The sequence below is a fragment of the Cervus canadensis genome, chromosome 13 (genome assembly GCF_019320065.1).
Source record: "Cervus canadensis isolate Bull #8, Minnesota chromosome 13, ASM1932006v1, whole genome shotgun sequence".
In the NCBI taxonomy this organism is placed as follows: Eukaryota; Metazoa; Chordata; class Mammalia; order Artiodactyla; family Cervidae; genus Cervus; species Cervus canadensis.
The window spans coordinates 28,505,555-28,520,803 of NC_057398.1; the positions used below are offsets into that span (position 1 = coordinate 28,505,555).

Here is a 15,249-nt window from a genome sequence, read left to right on the forward strand (position 1 = left end):
CTGACTGCCCAGGGCAGGCCAGTCCAGCCCCATGGGGCTTCCTGGGCCAACCAAGCCAAACCCAGGGCCCAGGAAGCAGCAGCATCAGAGCTGGGGGGTGGCTCGCCGCCAGGTACAGAGCACAGAAGGATTTCTTGTTAGCCAAGCCACCCTGCTCTGCCCAGCGGTGGCCTCACAGGTCTCAAGGAGGCCCAGGGCAGGCAGGGAATAAGGGAGCATCCCCACCACTCTGGATTCCCGTGTTCTGGTCCTGATGGAGCATCTGCCCAAGTGGAGGACTGTGTGCCCATGTGTGGGGGGTGCTCCACATGGGCGTGTGTCTGTTTGGTGCCAGTGTCATATGTCCACGTGTTTCTGTGTCAGCAGGTCTGTCTGCACCTACATGTAGGTGTGTGCAGGCATCGGGCAGAGCCCCACTCAGCTCAGGGCCAACGGGAGGAAGGGCAGGGCCAGGCCCAGGTACTCAGTGACCTGGGGCCACTTTGCAATAAAATGATTTCACCTGGTGGCTAGGGTGTTTTCTGCTGCCCTCCCCGTCCCCTGAGTGAGCTGAAAACCTCCAACCAGATCGTACTGCCACATCCTGAGTCACAGATGCTGTGGGGGTTGTGGGGCAGGGGACTCGGGGCAGAGTTTGCCTAGGGGACAAGGCTAGGTCCAGACCATCCTCGCCAGTTGGTGTCCATCCTAGAAAAGGGCGGGGCAGCCAAGGAGTGGAGTATCAAGAACTGATTTTAATCAATGGAGCCCAGGTTTCCATCAGGCAGGCTCCCAGGTTCCAGCTTACTGCACCTTTTGAGGGCACCACTGGTGCTGTCCCACGCAGGGCCACTCCTTGGGGAAGGCAGGTGACCCCCTCCACCCCAGTTGAGACAGAGCAGAGTGAGACGGGTGAGACGAGGCAGCGGGTGCAAGCGGCTGTTTATTAACTGTGATCTGGAGTGGAGGCGGATCCCACCAGCTGAGGCCCTAGCAAAGGCCCTGGCGCAGGCAGTGGGGTGGGAGGTGGGGGCAGAGCTCAAGCAGGAAGAGAGGAAGGAGTTAATTCTGCTCTCTGGGGTCACAGCCAGCAGGCGAGGGAGTTGGGGGCCCACCTTGCTGCCCATGGGGCCTCCCTGGGCAGCCTTTGCATAGTGACCAGCCAACTGGCCTTGGGCTGGCCGAGGGTTCGAGTTGGGGAGGGGCCCAGCCACTGCCCCAGGGCTCCAGGAAGGGGAATGCAGAAGGCATCAGAGGGCCCTGGGGGTGAGCTGAAGCCCCATGGGCTGAGCCAGGGGCAAGGCTGGTGAGGGGGCAGGGCTGAGCTGCAGAGCGCCCCCAGCATCGGGCAGAGCTGGGGGTCAAGGTGGTCCTTGAGTCCAGAGAAAAGACGCGAGACAAAGTGAGAACGAGGTCATTGTAGAAAACCCCTCAGTCCGTGACAAAGGACATCAGATGCAGGGGTGGGAAGAGCGACGCACCTGCCACCCGCTCTGGGAAAAGGCAGGAACAGGTGGGGCTGCATGGCCAGCCACACGGCCTCAGGACGTCCGTGCCCAGTCAGGGCTGAGGCCCCAGGCCAGAGCCCCCAAGCACCCAAGAAGCCCAGCCTGGATGCTGGGGTCGCTAAGTGAGGTACACGGGTTGATTCCCTGGATGGGCGGTCCCTTCTGCCCTCACAAGGTGCCGGTGGCCAGCCACCAGCCCCAGGGCCCAGCGGAGGGGCTGGGGGCATGGGAGGGACCCAACTAGCAGGTCAGTGTCCTTGGGCAGTAAAGTGGGGGCACGAGGTGACACAGGCCCTGAGGGCAGAGTGGGGCACCAAGTGGCATGGGCCCAGGGATAGAGGGGCAGGACGTGACACGGGCCTGGGGGAGCAGAGAGGAGCACAAGGTGACATGGGGCCTGGAGAGTGGTTTGTGACACGAGCAACCCAGGCCCCCCAGGGAGGGGTCACCTGAAGATACAGGGTCCCTGGAGGCGGGGAGTGATGCAACACCTCCTGGGGAAGACTGGAGCTTCAGAAGACTCAGTGCTGGTCCTGCTCTGGCCCGGGGTGGGGGCCGCTGGAGGAGGAGGGCAGAGCCGGCAGCAAGGGCTCCAGGAGCTCCAGAACACCAGTGCTCTCCGGAAACGGGCCTGTTGGGGGGGGGGGGTCCCGCCCACCCCGCTGCCCTAGCTCTCGTCCAGGTGAAGGCTGATAAACTCCTGGATGCACCTGCGGTACTGGAGCTCAGTGGGGCTGCTGCCGGCCAGAGGACCCGGCTGGCCAGAAGGCGCCTCAGCCTCACGCATCTCCTCGGCCATGCGCGCCAGACGGAGCCTGGAGGAGGGGGGGCCTTATGAAGAGCCTAGCCCGCCCCCAGCCCATTGAGTCCCAGACCTGAGGAGGGCGGGCCTTATGAAGTGCTCCGCCCCGCCCACAGGGTCCCCCACCCACACCGCTCTCCTGCTCACAGCGTGACGATGTCGGCGTTTGCTTCCTGCACCGCAATGCTCAATGGGTCCTGCTGAGCGTGGTCCAAGGCGTGCTGGTCCGCCCCCCTCTTCAAGAACAGGCAGACCTGGCTGAGAGCGGAGGGGGCAAGTCAGGTCAGGCCTTGGGTAGGTACTGGTGGGCGGGCGACCCGGGCCCATGGGGCGGGGGAAAGTGAGGGGATGACCAGCCTACGACTCACCCAGTACGGCCAAGGAGCGTGGCGTGGTGGAGCGGAGCCCGGCCGTGGCTGTCTCTTTGGTTCACGTCCGCTCCGTTTTGCAGGAGGAATTCACAGATGATCAGGGAGCCCTGGGGAAGCCGGCGTGGGAAGGCGGTACGGTTCAGACGGAGCCAAGCCGCGGGAACGGTTCCTTGCAGGTCCCCTACCTCCCACCAAGCCCCGACGCCTCTTCAAGCGTGCGCACCAAGGTAGAGCCTCTGTGAAGACGCTGCACCTGGGTCCGGGCGCAGCCGGGCGCCTACTTACCCCCAGCACGGCCTGCACCAGCGGTGTCTTTCCCTCGTCCTCCGCGTCAGCCCAGTTGACCTCCGCCCCGTGCGCCAGCGCCGCCGCCAGGGCGGGAAGGTCGCGGGTGCGCGCCGCGCGGTGCGCCAGCAGCCCCGGGTGCAGCTCACGCACGTCTGCCAGGCCCCAGGCCTCCCCCTCTCCGTCCGCCTCGCCGCTGGACTCCTCCGACTCTGCACCCTCTACGAGGACCGGGCGATAAGGGCCGGTAAGCCGGTCCGGAGCGGGGGAGGCGCAGGGCCGGGGATGGGGAGCCATGCACTCACCTTCCTCAGCGACGCGGTCCACCACAGAGCCCACGCCGAAGGCCAAGACATCTGAGCTGCCGTCGGAGCTGCCCCCTAAGCCGCTGTCGCTGCTCAGACCTGCAGAGTCCACAGCCAGAGGGGATCCTGAAAGCGTCTGGGGGAAGGCTGGAGGGCCACCCACCCTCCCGGGGATGCTCCCTGGAGCAGGATCAGTCCCCACTCTGGGGGCAGAGGAGAGCCCTGCCCAGGATGGGAGGAAAGGAGAGAAAATCAAGTGACAACTCAATGGAGTCAAGGATTAAGCGCCCCCTAGGAGCACAGTCGTGGATGTGATCCCCCCCCTCGCTCAGGTCGGCCCTAGCAGGACGGATGGGCCGAAGCGCCGCCATAATGCAAGCTGGGAGGTCTCCATCCAGACATGGCTCCAGGCAGCAGTGAGCGGCACCCAAGAGCAGCCCTCACAAAGAGCCCGGAGCAGCGAGGCAGCGCCCTCTGCTGCCCGAGGGCACCCACTCACCCCAGCAGCCCTGCCAATTCTTGGCCCCCGTCTATGCCCTCTGTCCACACTGCCCAGAAAGGCAGCCCAGACGCCCCAGGCCAGTGGGTGCTGATAGACACTTCACAGGCAGGCCCCGGGAGGGGGCGGGGAGGGCCCCAACCTGCAGCATGTGCGCCCCACCCCCACTCCAGGAGGAGCTGGAGAAGATGCACACAATTGTCTTTCAGGAGCTGGTCTGGCACACAGCTGTCCACGAACACACATGCATGTGCACACACCCATGCATATACGCACATGTACACACTCACATGTGTGTACCCATGTGCACAGTCATGCCCCACACACACTCCTGTGTGCACACCGCACATGGGTCTCCCTGAGGGTCATGGCTCCAGCCTCCAAGTCAATATCTGAATTACCTCCAGCCCCTGGAGATACTGTCCCAGCCTTAGCCCTGCTTGGCCCCCAGACTCTCCCCATCCCTATACCAGTCCCTCCTGCAAGGAATGCCCATCCCTCCGGTCCCTGGGTGAGAGGCCACAGCTGTTCCGTACTTGTCCACCCTCTGAGTGAGCGTGCCTGGCCCCTGCTCTGCTGCCCTGGCTGAGCTGGGGGGTGGGCAGCAGGGGACTTACTGCGTGGGCCGGCCGCAGCAGCCCCTGCATCGAAGTAGGAGAAAAGGGAGTCCAGCTCGTCCGGGCAGAAGAGCGAGTCCCTGCGGAACTTGGGCTCCACGGAGCCTGTAGCAGGGCAGTAACCAGGCCAGGCTGGGAGGTGGGCAGAGCTCGGGGCTCTGCTCCTTCCTCCCCCCACCCCTGGCCTCCCTGGGGTTCATAGTCTGGAGGCTCACCCCCTGCCCAGGCCTGTGAGCTGGGGCGCACCTGCCGGCCCCCTCCCACCTGAGCACAGGGCAGCCACAGAGGGCAGAACGGGCTCCATCCGGACTTTGCTGCGGCGGGGGGCAGGGGCTCGGGGGGAGCTGTGGTGGCGCTGGCACTTCTGCACCCTCCAGCGCTGTGGGGCCTCCCGGGCTGGTGCCGAGGGTGGCCTCCGCACAAACTTCTTTTCCACATATTTGTCCTTGATCCAGGCCTCCTTGTCCTGTCTGGACCAGGACCAGACATGAGGCCGCACTTGTGGGCCAGGGCTCCCCAGGCCCTGCCTAGGCTACCCCACACCTCACCTGGGGCTGCTGGCTGTGGGCTTCTTGCTGCCCGGCCCCTCACACTGGGCCTCGTAGATCCGGTTCACGGTGCTGTTTCCAAGCTCACACATCAGCTGGCAGGAGACGGTGGGGCCAGCATCAGCCCAGCCCACAGACCTCCCCTCAAGTGGGCAGACCTGGCTCCTGTCTCCCTCTCCCCACCAGTCTCCTGGCAGCCTGCAATGGCCCCCACACACCTTCAGCAGCTCCGGTTCCCACGAGTCCAGGGTCAGGGACCGCACCTTGGAGCAGTGGACGCCCAGGCTCCTGGATGATGAGAGAGGAGGAGTTAGGGAGCGGCTCCACCCACCCCCCACCCCCCCACCCCACCCGGGCCGCCCAGGAGGCCCACCTGTGGATGCCTGAGCACTCGATGCAGAGCAGCACACCCAGATTGATGCTGGCCCAGCGCGGGTCAGGTTGGCCGCAGTCACCACACTGGCTGTTGCCGGCCACGTTCTGCACCCGCTGCAGCACGCTCTCACCCTTGACGCTGCGTTCCCGAGAGTCCGTGGCAGAGTCGATGCTGCTTGTGGACGGGGACGCTGTGCGGTCCAGCCTCTGGGGACCGGGTGAAGGGTCACTCAGCCCTATGGGAGCTCCAGCCCCAGTCTCCCCAGTGGAGGCCCCATCTTTCTCCCCAGATACAGGGGCCAACACAGGCCAGGGTCCCTGAGGCACGAGCCTGCACCCCCATGTACGCACACACACTCATGTGTGCATACACAGAATGCACATGTGTGCTGGTGTGTGGCCTGCGGGAGCTGTACACGCATGTGCAGGGAGGGCCCACCTCACTGTAGCAGCTGTCAGGGCTCTCCCGATAGGCAGAGGCAATGCTGGCTTGCACCGCCTGAACCCAGGCCTGCCGTAGTTTCTCTGAGTCAGCCTGCAGCATGCAGCTCCTGCAGGAAGGGGCCTGTCAGGCTGGGCAAGCAGAGGTTCCTGCCACATCACACCCTGGGCGGGACCTCCTTACTTGGTGGGTGACACGACCTCAAAGCAGAACCTCCGCTCGACGTCCTCACAGGGCTTCACAGAGCAGAGCCGGAGGTCGTCCACTACCACAGTCAGCACATCCTGCAGGCATGACCACCGTGGTCCTCGCACTCAGCACCCAGCTCTGCCCCACCCTGACCACCCGTTCACTGCTCTACCCAGGACACGGATTGCCTGGGGTTCAAGTGGTCTCTGTCCTTAGCCACTCAGGCTTTGGTGCCCATCCATGTCCTCAGCCCCATGATACCAACCCCCCCAACCACCCACTCCCAGGCCAGGTGAGGAGGCCCAGGAGTCGCTGCCCTAGGCCCAGCGCACCTTGAGCTTCTTCTGGTAGACCAGCTGGCTGTTCTGGATGGAGAACCAGCGCCTGGGTGGGGAATGGGCCCGGAGGGGTCAGGCCGGGCTGGGCACCCCCCCCCCCATCTGTCTGCCCTGTAGTCCCCTGAGAAAGGGCCTCCCTTACCTGTTCCACGTCTTGAAGGCATTGCTGGCCCTCTTGAAGAGGTAGCCTTCCATCACTACCCCACTGGGTGCATCCACGTCAAACTCCACCTTGGGCTCATCGTAGGAGAAGTCCTGGGAGCAGTTGGAGCCCAGCCCTCCATGAGCACCCACCCACTGCTGTGTGGACACGGCTGCCCTCCCAGCCTCCCCACAGCCCAGGTTGAGAGGGTGGGTCTTCACAGCCACTTCCTGACCCAAACCCCATGGGGGCAGATGCCTCCCACCACAGCTGGGGGCCTGAAGCGCTCCGGCCCCAACCCCCAGCTCCCCCCGCCCGGCACAAACAGCAAGCTCTGGGTAGGATCAGGAAGGAAGCCGCCTCCCCTGTCCTCAGTCCCCCATTCATATTGCCAGCTGGGCTGCTCCAGCCAGCCTGACAGAGCTCCATTCACACGGGCCGGGGAGACACTGAGCGTTGTCCTGTGTGTCCAGCAGTGGGAGAGGAGGCCCAGCCACCTGCTCCCCTGGCTGAGTGGGGGCGGGAAGGGACAGCTGCAGCTGCTGCCGAAGGGGACTCGGTCCCAGCTCAGCAGCCTCCGCTGGTGCTAGGCGCGCCCCGGGAGGTGCTCAGGGTCGGAGCGCTGGGGCCGTGGAGGTGTCCTTGGTGCTGAAACGGGGCGGGGCGGACAGAGGCCCCACCCACCTGTCCCCCCACCCCATCCCCGGGTGGGCGCCCACTCACCTGCAGCAGTGTCTGAGGCCGGGAGCGGGAGGAGCGGGAGGAGGGAGAGAGAGAGCCAGTGAGTGAAGCCCTGCAGCCTCCTCCTGGGAACTAGCAGCTCCCACCAGCAGTCATCTCCGCCCAGGGCAGCGCCATGACAGCCGTCTGGCCAGGAGCAGAGAGGCCCCAGTAGGACCCTCCACCCAGCCCCAGCCCTAGCACCTGTGGGCTGAGGGGGCTGGTCCTGGCCTCTAAGTGACCTCTCACTGTGCTGAGACCCTGAGGGATGAGGACTCCCACCTCTGTCTGCTCTTCCAAGGAGGATCAGAATCAACCTGAGCATGGGCAGGCCTGGGGAGGGACGGGGAGTGTGTCTTTGTGGCGGGCTCCCAGGTCCACACTTGGAGAGGGCTGAAGGGCCCCTCCACAGGGAGGCCAGGGCTGTAGGGCCTCACCCGTTGTTGGATGGCAGCATGCTTGCGCTCCATCTCCCGCTTCTCCACTGCCGAGTCGATCACCAACTGGTCCAGCTGTGGGGAGGGGTACAGAGAGGGAAGTGGACCCCTTCCCCTGACACGCTGGCCCTGGCTTCCCCTCCCCGCAGGCTCACCTCGGCCGCGAGCTTCTTCATGTAGGGGTCCAACTGGTGCAGCAGGCTGTACCCCTGCTGGAAGAAGCTGTACTGGGCATGCATGAAGGACAGCATCTGGGGGGGTAGGGACACAGGTGAGGCCGGGCCACCAGCCACAGTTGCCAGGGCCCCCACCGGGTGCACCCAACCCCAGCACTCACAGAATCCAGAATCTCAAACTTCTTCTTAGCCTGGAGGACGTTGATCTGCCAAGGAAGGAGTGAACAGGTGAAGATATCAGGGCTGAGCTACGCCATGGCCTGGACCTTGCTCATATCCACTCAGGGTGCTTGTGGCTCCCTGAGACCACCAACTCATCTGATGCTCCCTACACTGGTACCCATATCTCCTCTCATGGTTTCTCCATGGACAAAGCCATGAACTCTACCCCCTGCTCCAAGCCCTCCTGCAGCCTCCAGCCCTGGCTTGTCCCAAGCACGTCCCCACCTCTGGGTCTTTGCCCGGGGCATTCCCCACTCCAGATCCCTCCCCAAGCATCTGAAGTTTTCTCAGGTCAGAGGGGCCCCTCCAGACACCAGGTCCGTGTCTGCAGCGACACCCAAGGCCCAGAGACTCACCTGGAGCACATAGTCCAGTGCCAGGTGGCGGAAACACTTTCGGGCGAGGATCAGGGCACCCGTAGCCTCCTCCACCTCGTGGGGCCGGTGCCTCGGGGCCTGGGCATTCCTCACCAGTGACAGCTCCATGTCCTCCCGAACCTTGTCAAACTGCTTCTTGGTCTCCTTGAACTTCCGCACATCCCTGGAGGCCGGCAGGTGTCAGGTCAGGGAGCCTGAGGAGGGGTGCACTGGGTTCCCCCCCCCTTCAAAAAAGGCCCTCTTTCTGCTCCCAGCCCCTCTGTGCTCCACAACCTCCTTCCCCACCTCCCTGTCCTGGCCTCCCACCCCCCACAGCCAGCACTCCCTGCTGCCTCCTTCTCAGGTCCCTTTCCCAATCCAGGGCCCCCTTTCTCTTCACCACCTCACCCACAGGATTGGTCCAGCTTGGGGTGACCCCTAGCCTTAGTCTGGACTCCAGATGCTCCACTTGGGGGATCCCCAACTATCACACAGCACTGAGCTGAGACCCCCACCAAGTCCCCACCTCCTGCTCTGTGACCCCGACCCTGATGCTTCCATGGTCCTGCCTTCACCCCTGCCTGAGGGCCCCCTCGATGCCCTCTGTGGTCCCTGCCCTCCAGCACTATTTCCTCAGCCCAGTCTTGGCCTACAATGAGCCCCCCACCCAGAGCCTGCAGGCCTTGTGTCAAGGCCCCAGACTCTCTCAGCTCAAACACCCCAGCATGGGGGAGAGCAGCCAGGCCTCCTTTGGGGCCACTCACTCTTTGACGAAGTTGTGGAGCTGCTGCCGCACAGACCTCTGGGCCTGGTCAAACAGAATCTGGGACCATAGAAAGGTGGAGGTATCAGAGACCTGCCCCCACATGACCCCAGAGGCCAGGCCCCTATCCCCTCAGGTAAGAACCAGAGAATGCCCTGTCCAGCCCCACTTGGGCCCCAGCTGGTCACCCTCACAGAGCCGGCCTCGCAGGGTCCAAGGGACCAGGTGCAGCCCCTAGGCCTGGGTTGGCGCCCAGAGGCAACAGCTGTGACCACCTGCCCATCTCCCCCACTTGGCTCTCAGTCAGATTCGAGGCCCAAGCTGTCCCCCTCTCATGGCCCAGTCAGGGCAGGCACACCCAGGGCCCCTAGTGACAGCCAGTGCCCCGGCCTGGGGAGAAGCCATCTTGAGGATGACCAGCCCTGCAGTTGGAAGGGTCCAGCTACAGCCGAAGCTCCTGAGGGATCTGGCCTGGGGGCAGGGTGAAGTGGTTGTTGGGGGCTGGAGGGGCCTCCCCCACAGCACTGACTGGACCCAGAATCAGATCCCCTCAACATGGGGAGAGGGCTGGGCCCTAACCAGAAGCAGACAGACACACAGACAGACTGCTGAGGCTGGACGAGCTGTCCAGCACTGGTTTATTTCTGAACTTCCCCTGTGGGGGAGGGGCCCCTTGTTTAGTCTGAGGCTCTGGTTTCCAGGCCACGGTCTGACCACCCACATGGGCCTCATTCTGTTCTGTGTGTCCATGCAGGGGGCCCCTGAGAGGCTCAAGGTCAGACAGATCCATCCCGGGAAGCCATGGGGTCAGCCTGGCCAATGACCCCTGTCTGATGGCCCTGGATAACCCTCTAAGGCGACTATGCCAAGCCCCCACCACCCTCAGCCCCAGACAGGCAGGTTCCAGGCACCTCCCTGCTGGCTATCCGGCCCTCACCTGGGACACAGTAGAGTTTCAGCAATGTGGGCGCCCCCCGCCCCTAGACTGCAGGAGCAGAAACGTGGCCTCCCCCACAGCCCGCCCCTGCCAGCTCAGCTCTCCCAGAGCCAGCCCAGAGCCTTCCAGGCTGGGCGGGGCCTGCAGGAAGCCCAAGGGGTGGCTGCCTAGGAAGGGATGACAGTGATGATAAGCAGTGCCCCCCCACTACCCCCATCAGGGCTCACCATGTGGTAGGTGACCATCTCCTGCAGGCTGTCTCCAAACCTCTGCAGACATTCCTGGGGGTGGGTGGGGGAGACCCTTGCTTAAATGGGACTGCCGTGCCCCCAGTGTCAGCACCTCCCACCCACTAGCCACAGAGTAGCCCCTGTGGCCCAGCACAAACGCCCACCTGCTCCCAGGGCAGGGGCACCCTCGAGGGGCTGCCTGCCTGTGCCTGCCCCTGCCTAGAGGTCAGAGGTCAGCTGCCCCCTCACCGATATAACAGTGTCGCCCTGGCACTGCTGGGACAGGTCGCGGACGCCACTCACGAAGAGTCTGTTGGTGGTGACGTAGGCCTTGCCTGCCTCGATCATGCTGCTACATAACTTCACCAGCTGCAGACAGGACAGGACAGACGGGGGACACTCACGCCACCTGTGGCCCCAGCCCTCACCGCCACCAAGGCCAGACCACACAAGCTGGGACCCTGCCAGGGCAGCCGGAATTTAGCTCAGGGCCCATCAGTGCCCAGGACACAGCTGGGCGGCCCTAGGTGGAAAAGGAAGGCCACTGCCCGCCACCTGTCCTTCTGAGCCCACCTGGTGCTGGGGCAACAGCTTGGCACTGCCCAGGCCTTGGCTCCAGTGTGGGAGGTGGGAGCAAGAGAGGGAAGCCAGGAGCAGGGACCCCAGGGCCGGGGTGGGCATGCAGTCCTGGCCAAGGAACAGCAGGACCAGCCAGAAGGGGCTCAGGGATGCCACCCCTCTTCCCCTCCTGCCTGTGCCCCGGGCCCCTAACCCAGCTACTCAGAGGCACAGCCTCCCAGCAGCTGCCCCTGCCTCCCCCAAGACTCCCCTCCTTGGCGTGGCGAGAGGAAACCACACAGACACAGGTGTGTGTGCAGCATGTGCACCAGGACAGGTATGAAGGCCAGTGACAGCCAGGCCCATGTGCTACGCATAAACACACACTTGTGCTTGTATTGGTGGCCGCGAGTGAGCTGGACCGAGCCCTCTGTTCCCCCAGGACCTTCCCTCACCTTGTCCAATTTGGCCTCGATCTCAACCACGTCCGTTTCCACCTCATCGATAGTTGCCCTGTGACGGGTAGAGGGTGGCTGGAGACCCGCCTGCAGCGAGCCTCCCCCACTGACTTAGCTGGTCTTCATCTCCCCAGGCACCTCCCCAAAGGGTCTGCAGTGGGAAGGGGCTGCTCTGTCGATAGCCACTGGCTCCCGCAGGCCCACCTTCCTCCACGCCCCCCTCGGACAGACTAAGACATGGAGACTGGGGTGGGGGCATGGAAGAGGGAGGAGAGGGGCAGGACTGGGACCATGACTCCAGGGCTGCAGAGCCTCCAGGGCCCACCACCATCCCAGGCAGAGAGAGGCCTAGTCGGCTGTGATGTCCCCAAATGGGGTCTGTGGACAGGGGAGGGGGTGGTCCCTGGCACAGAGGGAGGGGCCAGGGCCCTGTGGAGGGGGACATGCAGGGCCTCGCTGGTCACCGCCCCCCGGCCCAGCCCATACACCTCTCCAAGGCTCAGAGTTGACCCCAGACCCCATCTGGACCCCCCAACCCTTAGCTTCAGCTGTAGCCCACTCTGGCCTGGGGCTGGCAGACCCTGGGGCAGACCTGTGTCAGTAGAGCCTGCAAACCTGGGGCTGCTCCCTAGCACAGTGAGACACCCAGCAGAGGCATGCCCCTACCTCCCGACTACTCCCCCAACCTCAAATACCAAGTTGGCCCTGTCTGCCTGGAGGGAGCAGTGGGTCAGACCTTGGAGGAGCCCACTCCCACTGGGGCAGCCTGACAATGGGGCTGCCTTGGGGAGGGAAGAGTTAACGATGACATCACCAGAGAAGCCAGTGGACAGAGAATCCCGGAAGGCGAGGCGAGAGGCAGATGGATCAGGCACGTGACTCCCCCCCCTCCAATGCTCTGGGAACAGGAAACAGGGAAAGAGGGCCAGGATCCCAGGGCTCCCCCCAACCCACTCAGCTGGTGAGCTGGGCCCATCTGGCTTCCTGGGGACAAGGGATAACGCGGAATGGAGCTCAGACCAGGGGCTAGAGGCAGCCTCTAGGGCCAGGGCCAGGGTAGAGGAGGCTGTCCAGGTCTAGAGGCCCCTCGCTGCCCCGTGGCTGGTAGAAGAGGGCCATATTCCAGGGTTTCCCAGGCTTGGGGGAGAGGGACTTAGTCCCTCATGTGGGGGGCAGCTCGGTACTCCCTCAATTAGGAGCTGTGGGGGAGGGGGGTGCCAGGCTGCCTCGTCAGGGCCTTTGGAAGATTCCCTGTCCTCCTCCACTCTGAGCAGCCCTTATCCCTGCCCCAGGGCTGAGGGGTCTCTGAATTCCAGAGCGGGAAGGGGTCAGAGGGGACGTCTGCTTGGACCAGTGTTGGCCCACGCCCAGCAGGATGCCCAGCCTGAGACTACAGGATCCTGACCATCAGTGTAGCCTCTCCCCTCCCCCCGACCCAGGGGCCCAGGGCACAGAAGGACAACCCGTCAGGAGAGGATACTACAGAGCAGAGCAGAGACATGGCCTCTGGAGCCCCAGTCACCCCAATTGCCCTGGGCAGATGTGTGGAGGGCCATCACCCCCGAGCCAGGGGGGCGGGGAGGGGGCAGTTGGTCCCTAGAGAGCTTGGGGGCACTGTACCAGATGGTGACAATGTGCTCATGGGGGCGAGGTGGGCACTCAGTAGAGAGCACCAATGTACTCATGGGGGCCCCATGCCCCTCATCTCTTTCCCCCCACCTCCATGGAACAAGGTCTCCTCTCCTGCCATCCCTCCAGGATTTCCTCAGCAGCTTGGAGTAGGAGGGTGAGGCTGGTTTCCCCACCAGAGCCATGACTCAGCGCCTGAAGCCCCACCCAGGGGAGGGGGCACCATGAACAAGGGGTGGGCGGTGCCCCGGTGAGTCTGAGAGAGCCTGGAGCCCTCCAGCCATAGGCACCCAGGGCTGTGGGGCTCTGCCCAGGCCATGAGCATACAGACAGGGTCCCTCTTCCCCCGGGGCTGGGGTCATTTGGCCCTATATCCTGACCACATTCTCCCACCCAGCTCTACCCTAACCCTGGCCCCCAAGCTGGCCTCCAGGAAGTCCAGGTTACATCCTCAGCAGCATCTGAGGGCACATGGACAAGGGAACCTCAAAAAGGCCTCAAAACCTGGTTAAATCTCAGCCCAACCCCAAAACCCACACAATGCAGCTTCTGTGGCCCAAAGTCAGGGGCATCTCCCTGGCCCCCACCCTGGGGTCTTAGCTATGTACTTTCAAAGAAAACCTGGCAAAGCCCAGGCATCAGCTGCATCTACTGCCCCACTGTGGGTGCCCCCTGGCAAGCAGGCTGGTGTGGGAGGGAGGGCCTGGAGCTGCCCACTGTGGGTGCCCCCAGCCTGGGATCATAGGTACCTGAGTTGCTCACGTCCCCCCCCTCAACTGTCAGGAACATAAGATCAGAGAGCACAGAGGTGATCATTAGCCCTCTGCCCAGGGCCGGGGACCACTCTCTGGTCCAGCCTCTACCCCTCATCCAGTCTTTTCTGGCCTTCATTGCTGACTCCCTGTGAAGCGGCTGGGCAAGGGGCTGGCTCCAGGGACTCAGAGGTGACAGCACCGATGCTGAGGCCCACCAGGCACTGCACACAGGCCCTCTTGCTAACACACCCCAAAGACCTAGCACACACACATACACATGCATACTACCCAGCGCAAGTGTGCCAAGGCCTGACAGGCACATGTGCCATCAAACATGTATGCACGCAGAAGCACAACACACACAAAGCGTGTACTCATGGATTTGCTGCATAAATATGCACCCTGTGCTGGGGTACACGGGAACAAACTAACATGTGCCTAGTGCCTTAACTCATCCTTGCACGATAAACACCCACTCTATCTAGCAGCAGTCCAGGGGCGCAGCTCACCCACACATTCATGTCCAAGGTCTGGCACCTCAAGGGAGGGTGCAGAGGGGCAGAATTCACATGAGTGTACCCAAGCACAAGCATGAGCACCTGACACACAGGAGATGCCCCGTTAAAGAAGATTCGTGCACACCATGAACATGTCCACACGGATAAGCCCGCCTGCACTCCCAGGAAGGACTAAAAGCACAAACCCATGGCAGAGCACAGCCCAGAACCTCCACCAGTCTCTCGAATCCAGTCTGCTTAGGTAGCCCCCACCCTGCCAGGCATCTAGGTCACCTCTGCCAAGCAGCTGCCCCAAGCCCTAACTGTGGCTCCAGCTGCCCGCCCCCTTGACTACTCTGGGCACAGGAACCAAGACAGATTCCAGGGGCAGACACCCGATGCACCCAGACGACCCTAGCCAGAGTCGGGCTGCAGGGCCCGGCAAGGTCTCAGCCCTGTGCAGGTGGTCCGCAGAAGGTCTAGACACAAAGCGGGCGGACACTCCCACGGAGAGGTGGCCTTGCCGGAGGCCGCCCCGCCCCACGCGCGCACCCTTCGCGCGCGGCGACCAGCACAAGCGGCATCTTTTGTTCCGGGCTCTAGGGCCAGGGTTGCTGCGGGCTTTGTCCAAGGCGAGTCCTCCTGCTCTGGCCTCCAGCCCCGGCGCCGGGTACAAAGGCGGCACCGGCTCCCCCACCCTCGCCCCATCCCCCGGCGGTCCCGGGTGCCCCGAGGGGCTGCGAACCCGCGGATCACAAAGGGCCGCGCCGCGCCCTGGGGGCGCACCTGAAGCGCGGCGAGTCCTTGATGCACTCCTCGAACTCCACCGTCATGGCTGCGGCGGCGCGCGGCGCTCACTGGCACGAGGACCACGGCGGCCCGAGCGGCATCCCCGGCCTGCCTGCCCGCCCGCCCGCCCGCGCCGCGATCGGCGCCCGCCCGCCCCGGAACGAGGCCGCTGCGCCACCGCCCCGCCCCGCCTGTCACCACCGGGGAGCGTCGCCAAAGTCCTCCGTCCGCGCGCGCCGCCCGCTGTCACCGCCGGGGAGCGTCGCCAAACGCTTCGACGTCCCGCCCCCTTAGTCCCTGCAGCGGGTCGGAAGAGTGGATG

At 64.1% G+C, this 15,249-nt stretch overlaps 1 protein-coding gene across 4 annotated transcripts; it reads right to left on the reverse strand.

Annotated features, from left to right (window-relative positions):
* Positions 1 to 904: 904 nt before the first annotated feature.
* On the reverse strand, positions 905 to 15,216 carry ACAP3 (ArfGAP with coiled-coil, ankyrin repeat and PH domains 3). 4 transcript variants are annotated; one of them, XM_043485993.1, is made up of 24 exons: positions 14,925 to 15,216; positions 11,255 to 11,312; positions 10,491 to 10,610; positions 10,239 to 10,292; positions 9,076 to 9,134; positions 8,312 to 8,495; positions 7,895 to 7,939; positions 7,713 to 7,808; positions 7,558 to 7,632; positions 7,124 to 7,135; positions 6,401 to 6,513; positions 6,253 to 6,304; positions 5,915 to 6,015; positions 5,729 to 5,840; positions 5,288 to 5,496; positions 5,133 to 5,202; positions 4,915 to 5,009; positions 4,631 to 4,836; positions 4,367 to 4,471; positions 3,251 to 3,358; positions 2,946 to 3,166; positions 2,658 to 2,767; positions 2,437 to 2,547; positions 905 to 2,302 (listed from the first exon to the last, which is right to left on the reverse strand). In XM_043485993.1, the coding sequence occupies exons 1-24, from the start codon at positions 14,969 to 14,971 to the stop codon at positions 2,155 to 2,157; spliced, it is 2,511 nt and encodes an 836-aa protein (XP_043341928.1). In that variant the 5' UTR covers positions 14,972 to 15,216; the 3' UTR covers positions 905 to 2,154. The 4 variants fall into 4 exon arrangements, with proteins under 4 accessions (XP_043341928.1, XP_043341929.1, XP_043341930.1 ...); XM_043485994.1 differs by having other exon boundaries at positions 3,251 to 3,349; positions 14,925 to 15,213; XM_043485995.1 differs by having other exon boundaries at positions 11,255 to 11,408; positions 14,925 to 15,081.
* Positions 15,217 to 15,249: the final 33 nt, after the last annotated feature.

Excerpts from the sequence above, each read along its gene's own strand:
- ACAP3 (XM_043485993.1), bottom strand. The coding sequence starts at position 14,971 with ATGACGGTGGAGTTCGAGGAGTGCATCAAGGACTCGCCGCGCTTCAG. Across the intron at positions 5,497-5,728 it reads CTGACAGCTGCTACAGTGAG|AGGCTGGACCGCACAGCGTC; the intron begins GTGGGCCCTCCC and ends CCCGGTCCCCAG. Across the intron at positions 4,472-4,630 it reads TGTGGCTGCCCTGTGCTCAG|GCTCCGTGGAGCCCAAGTTC; the intron begins GTGGGAGGGGGC and ends GCCCTGCTACAG.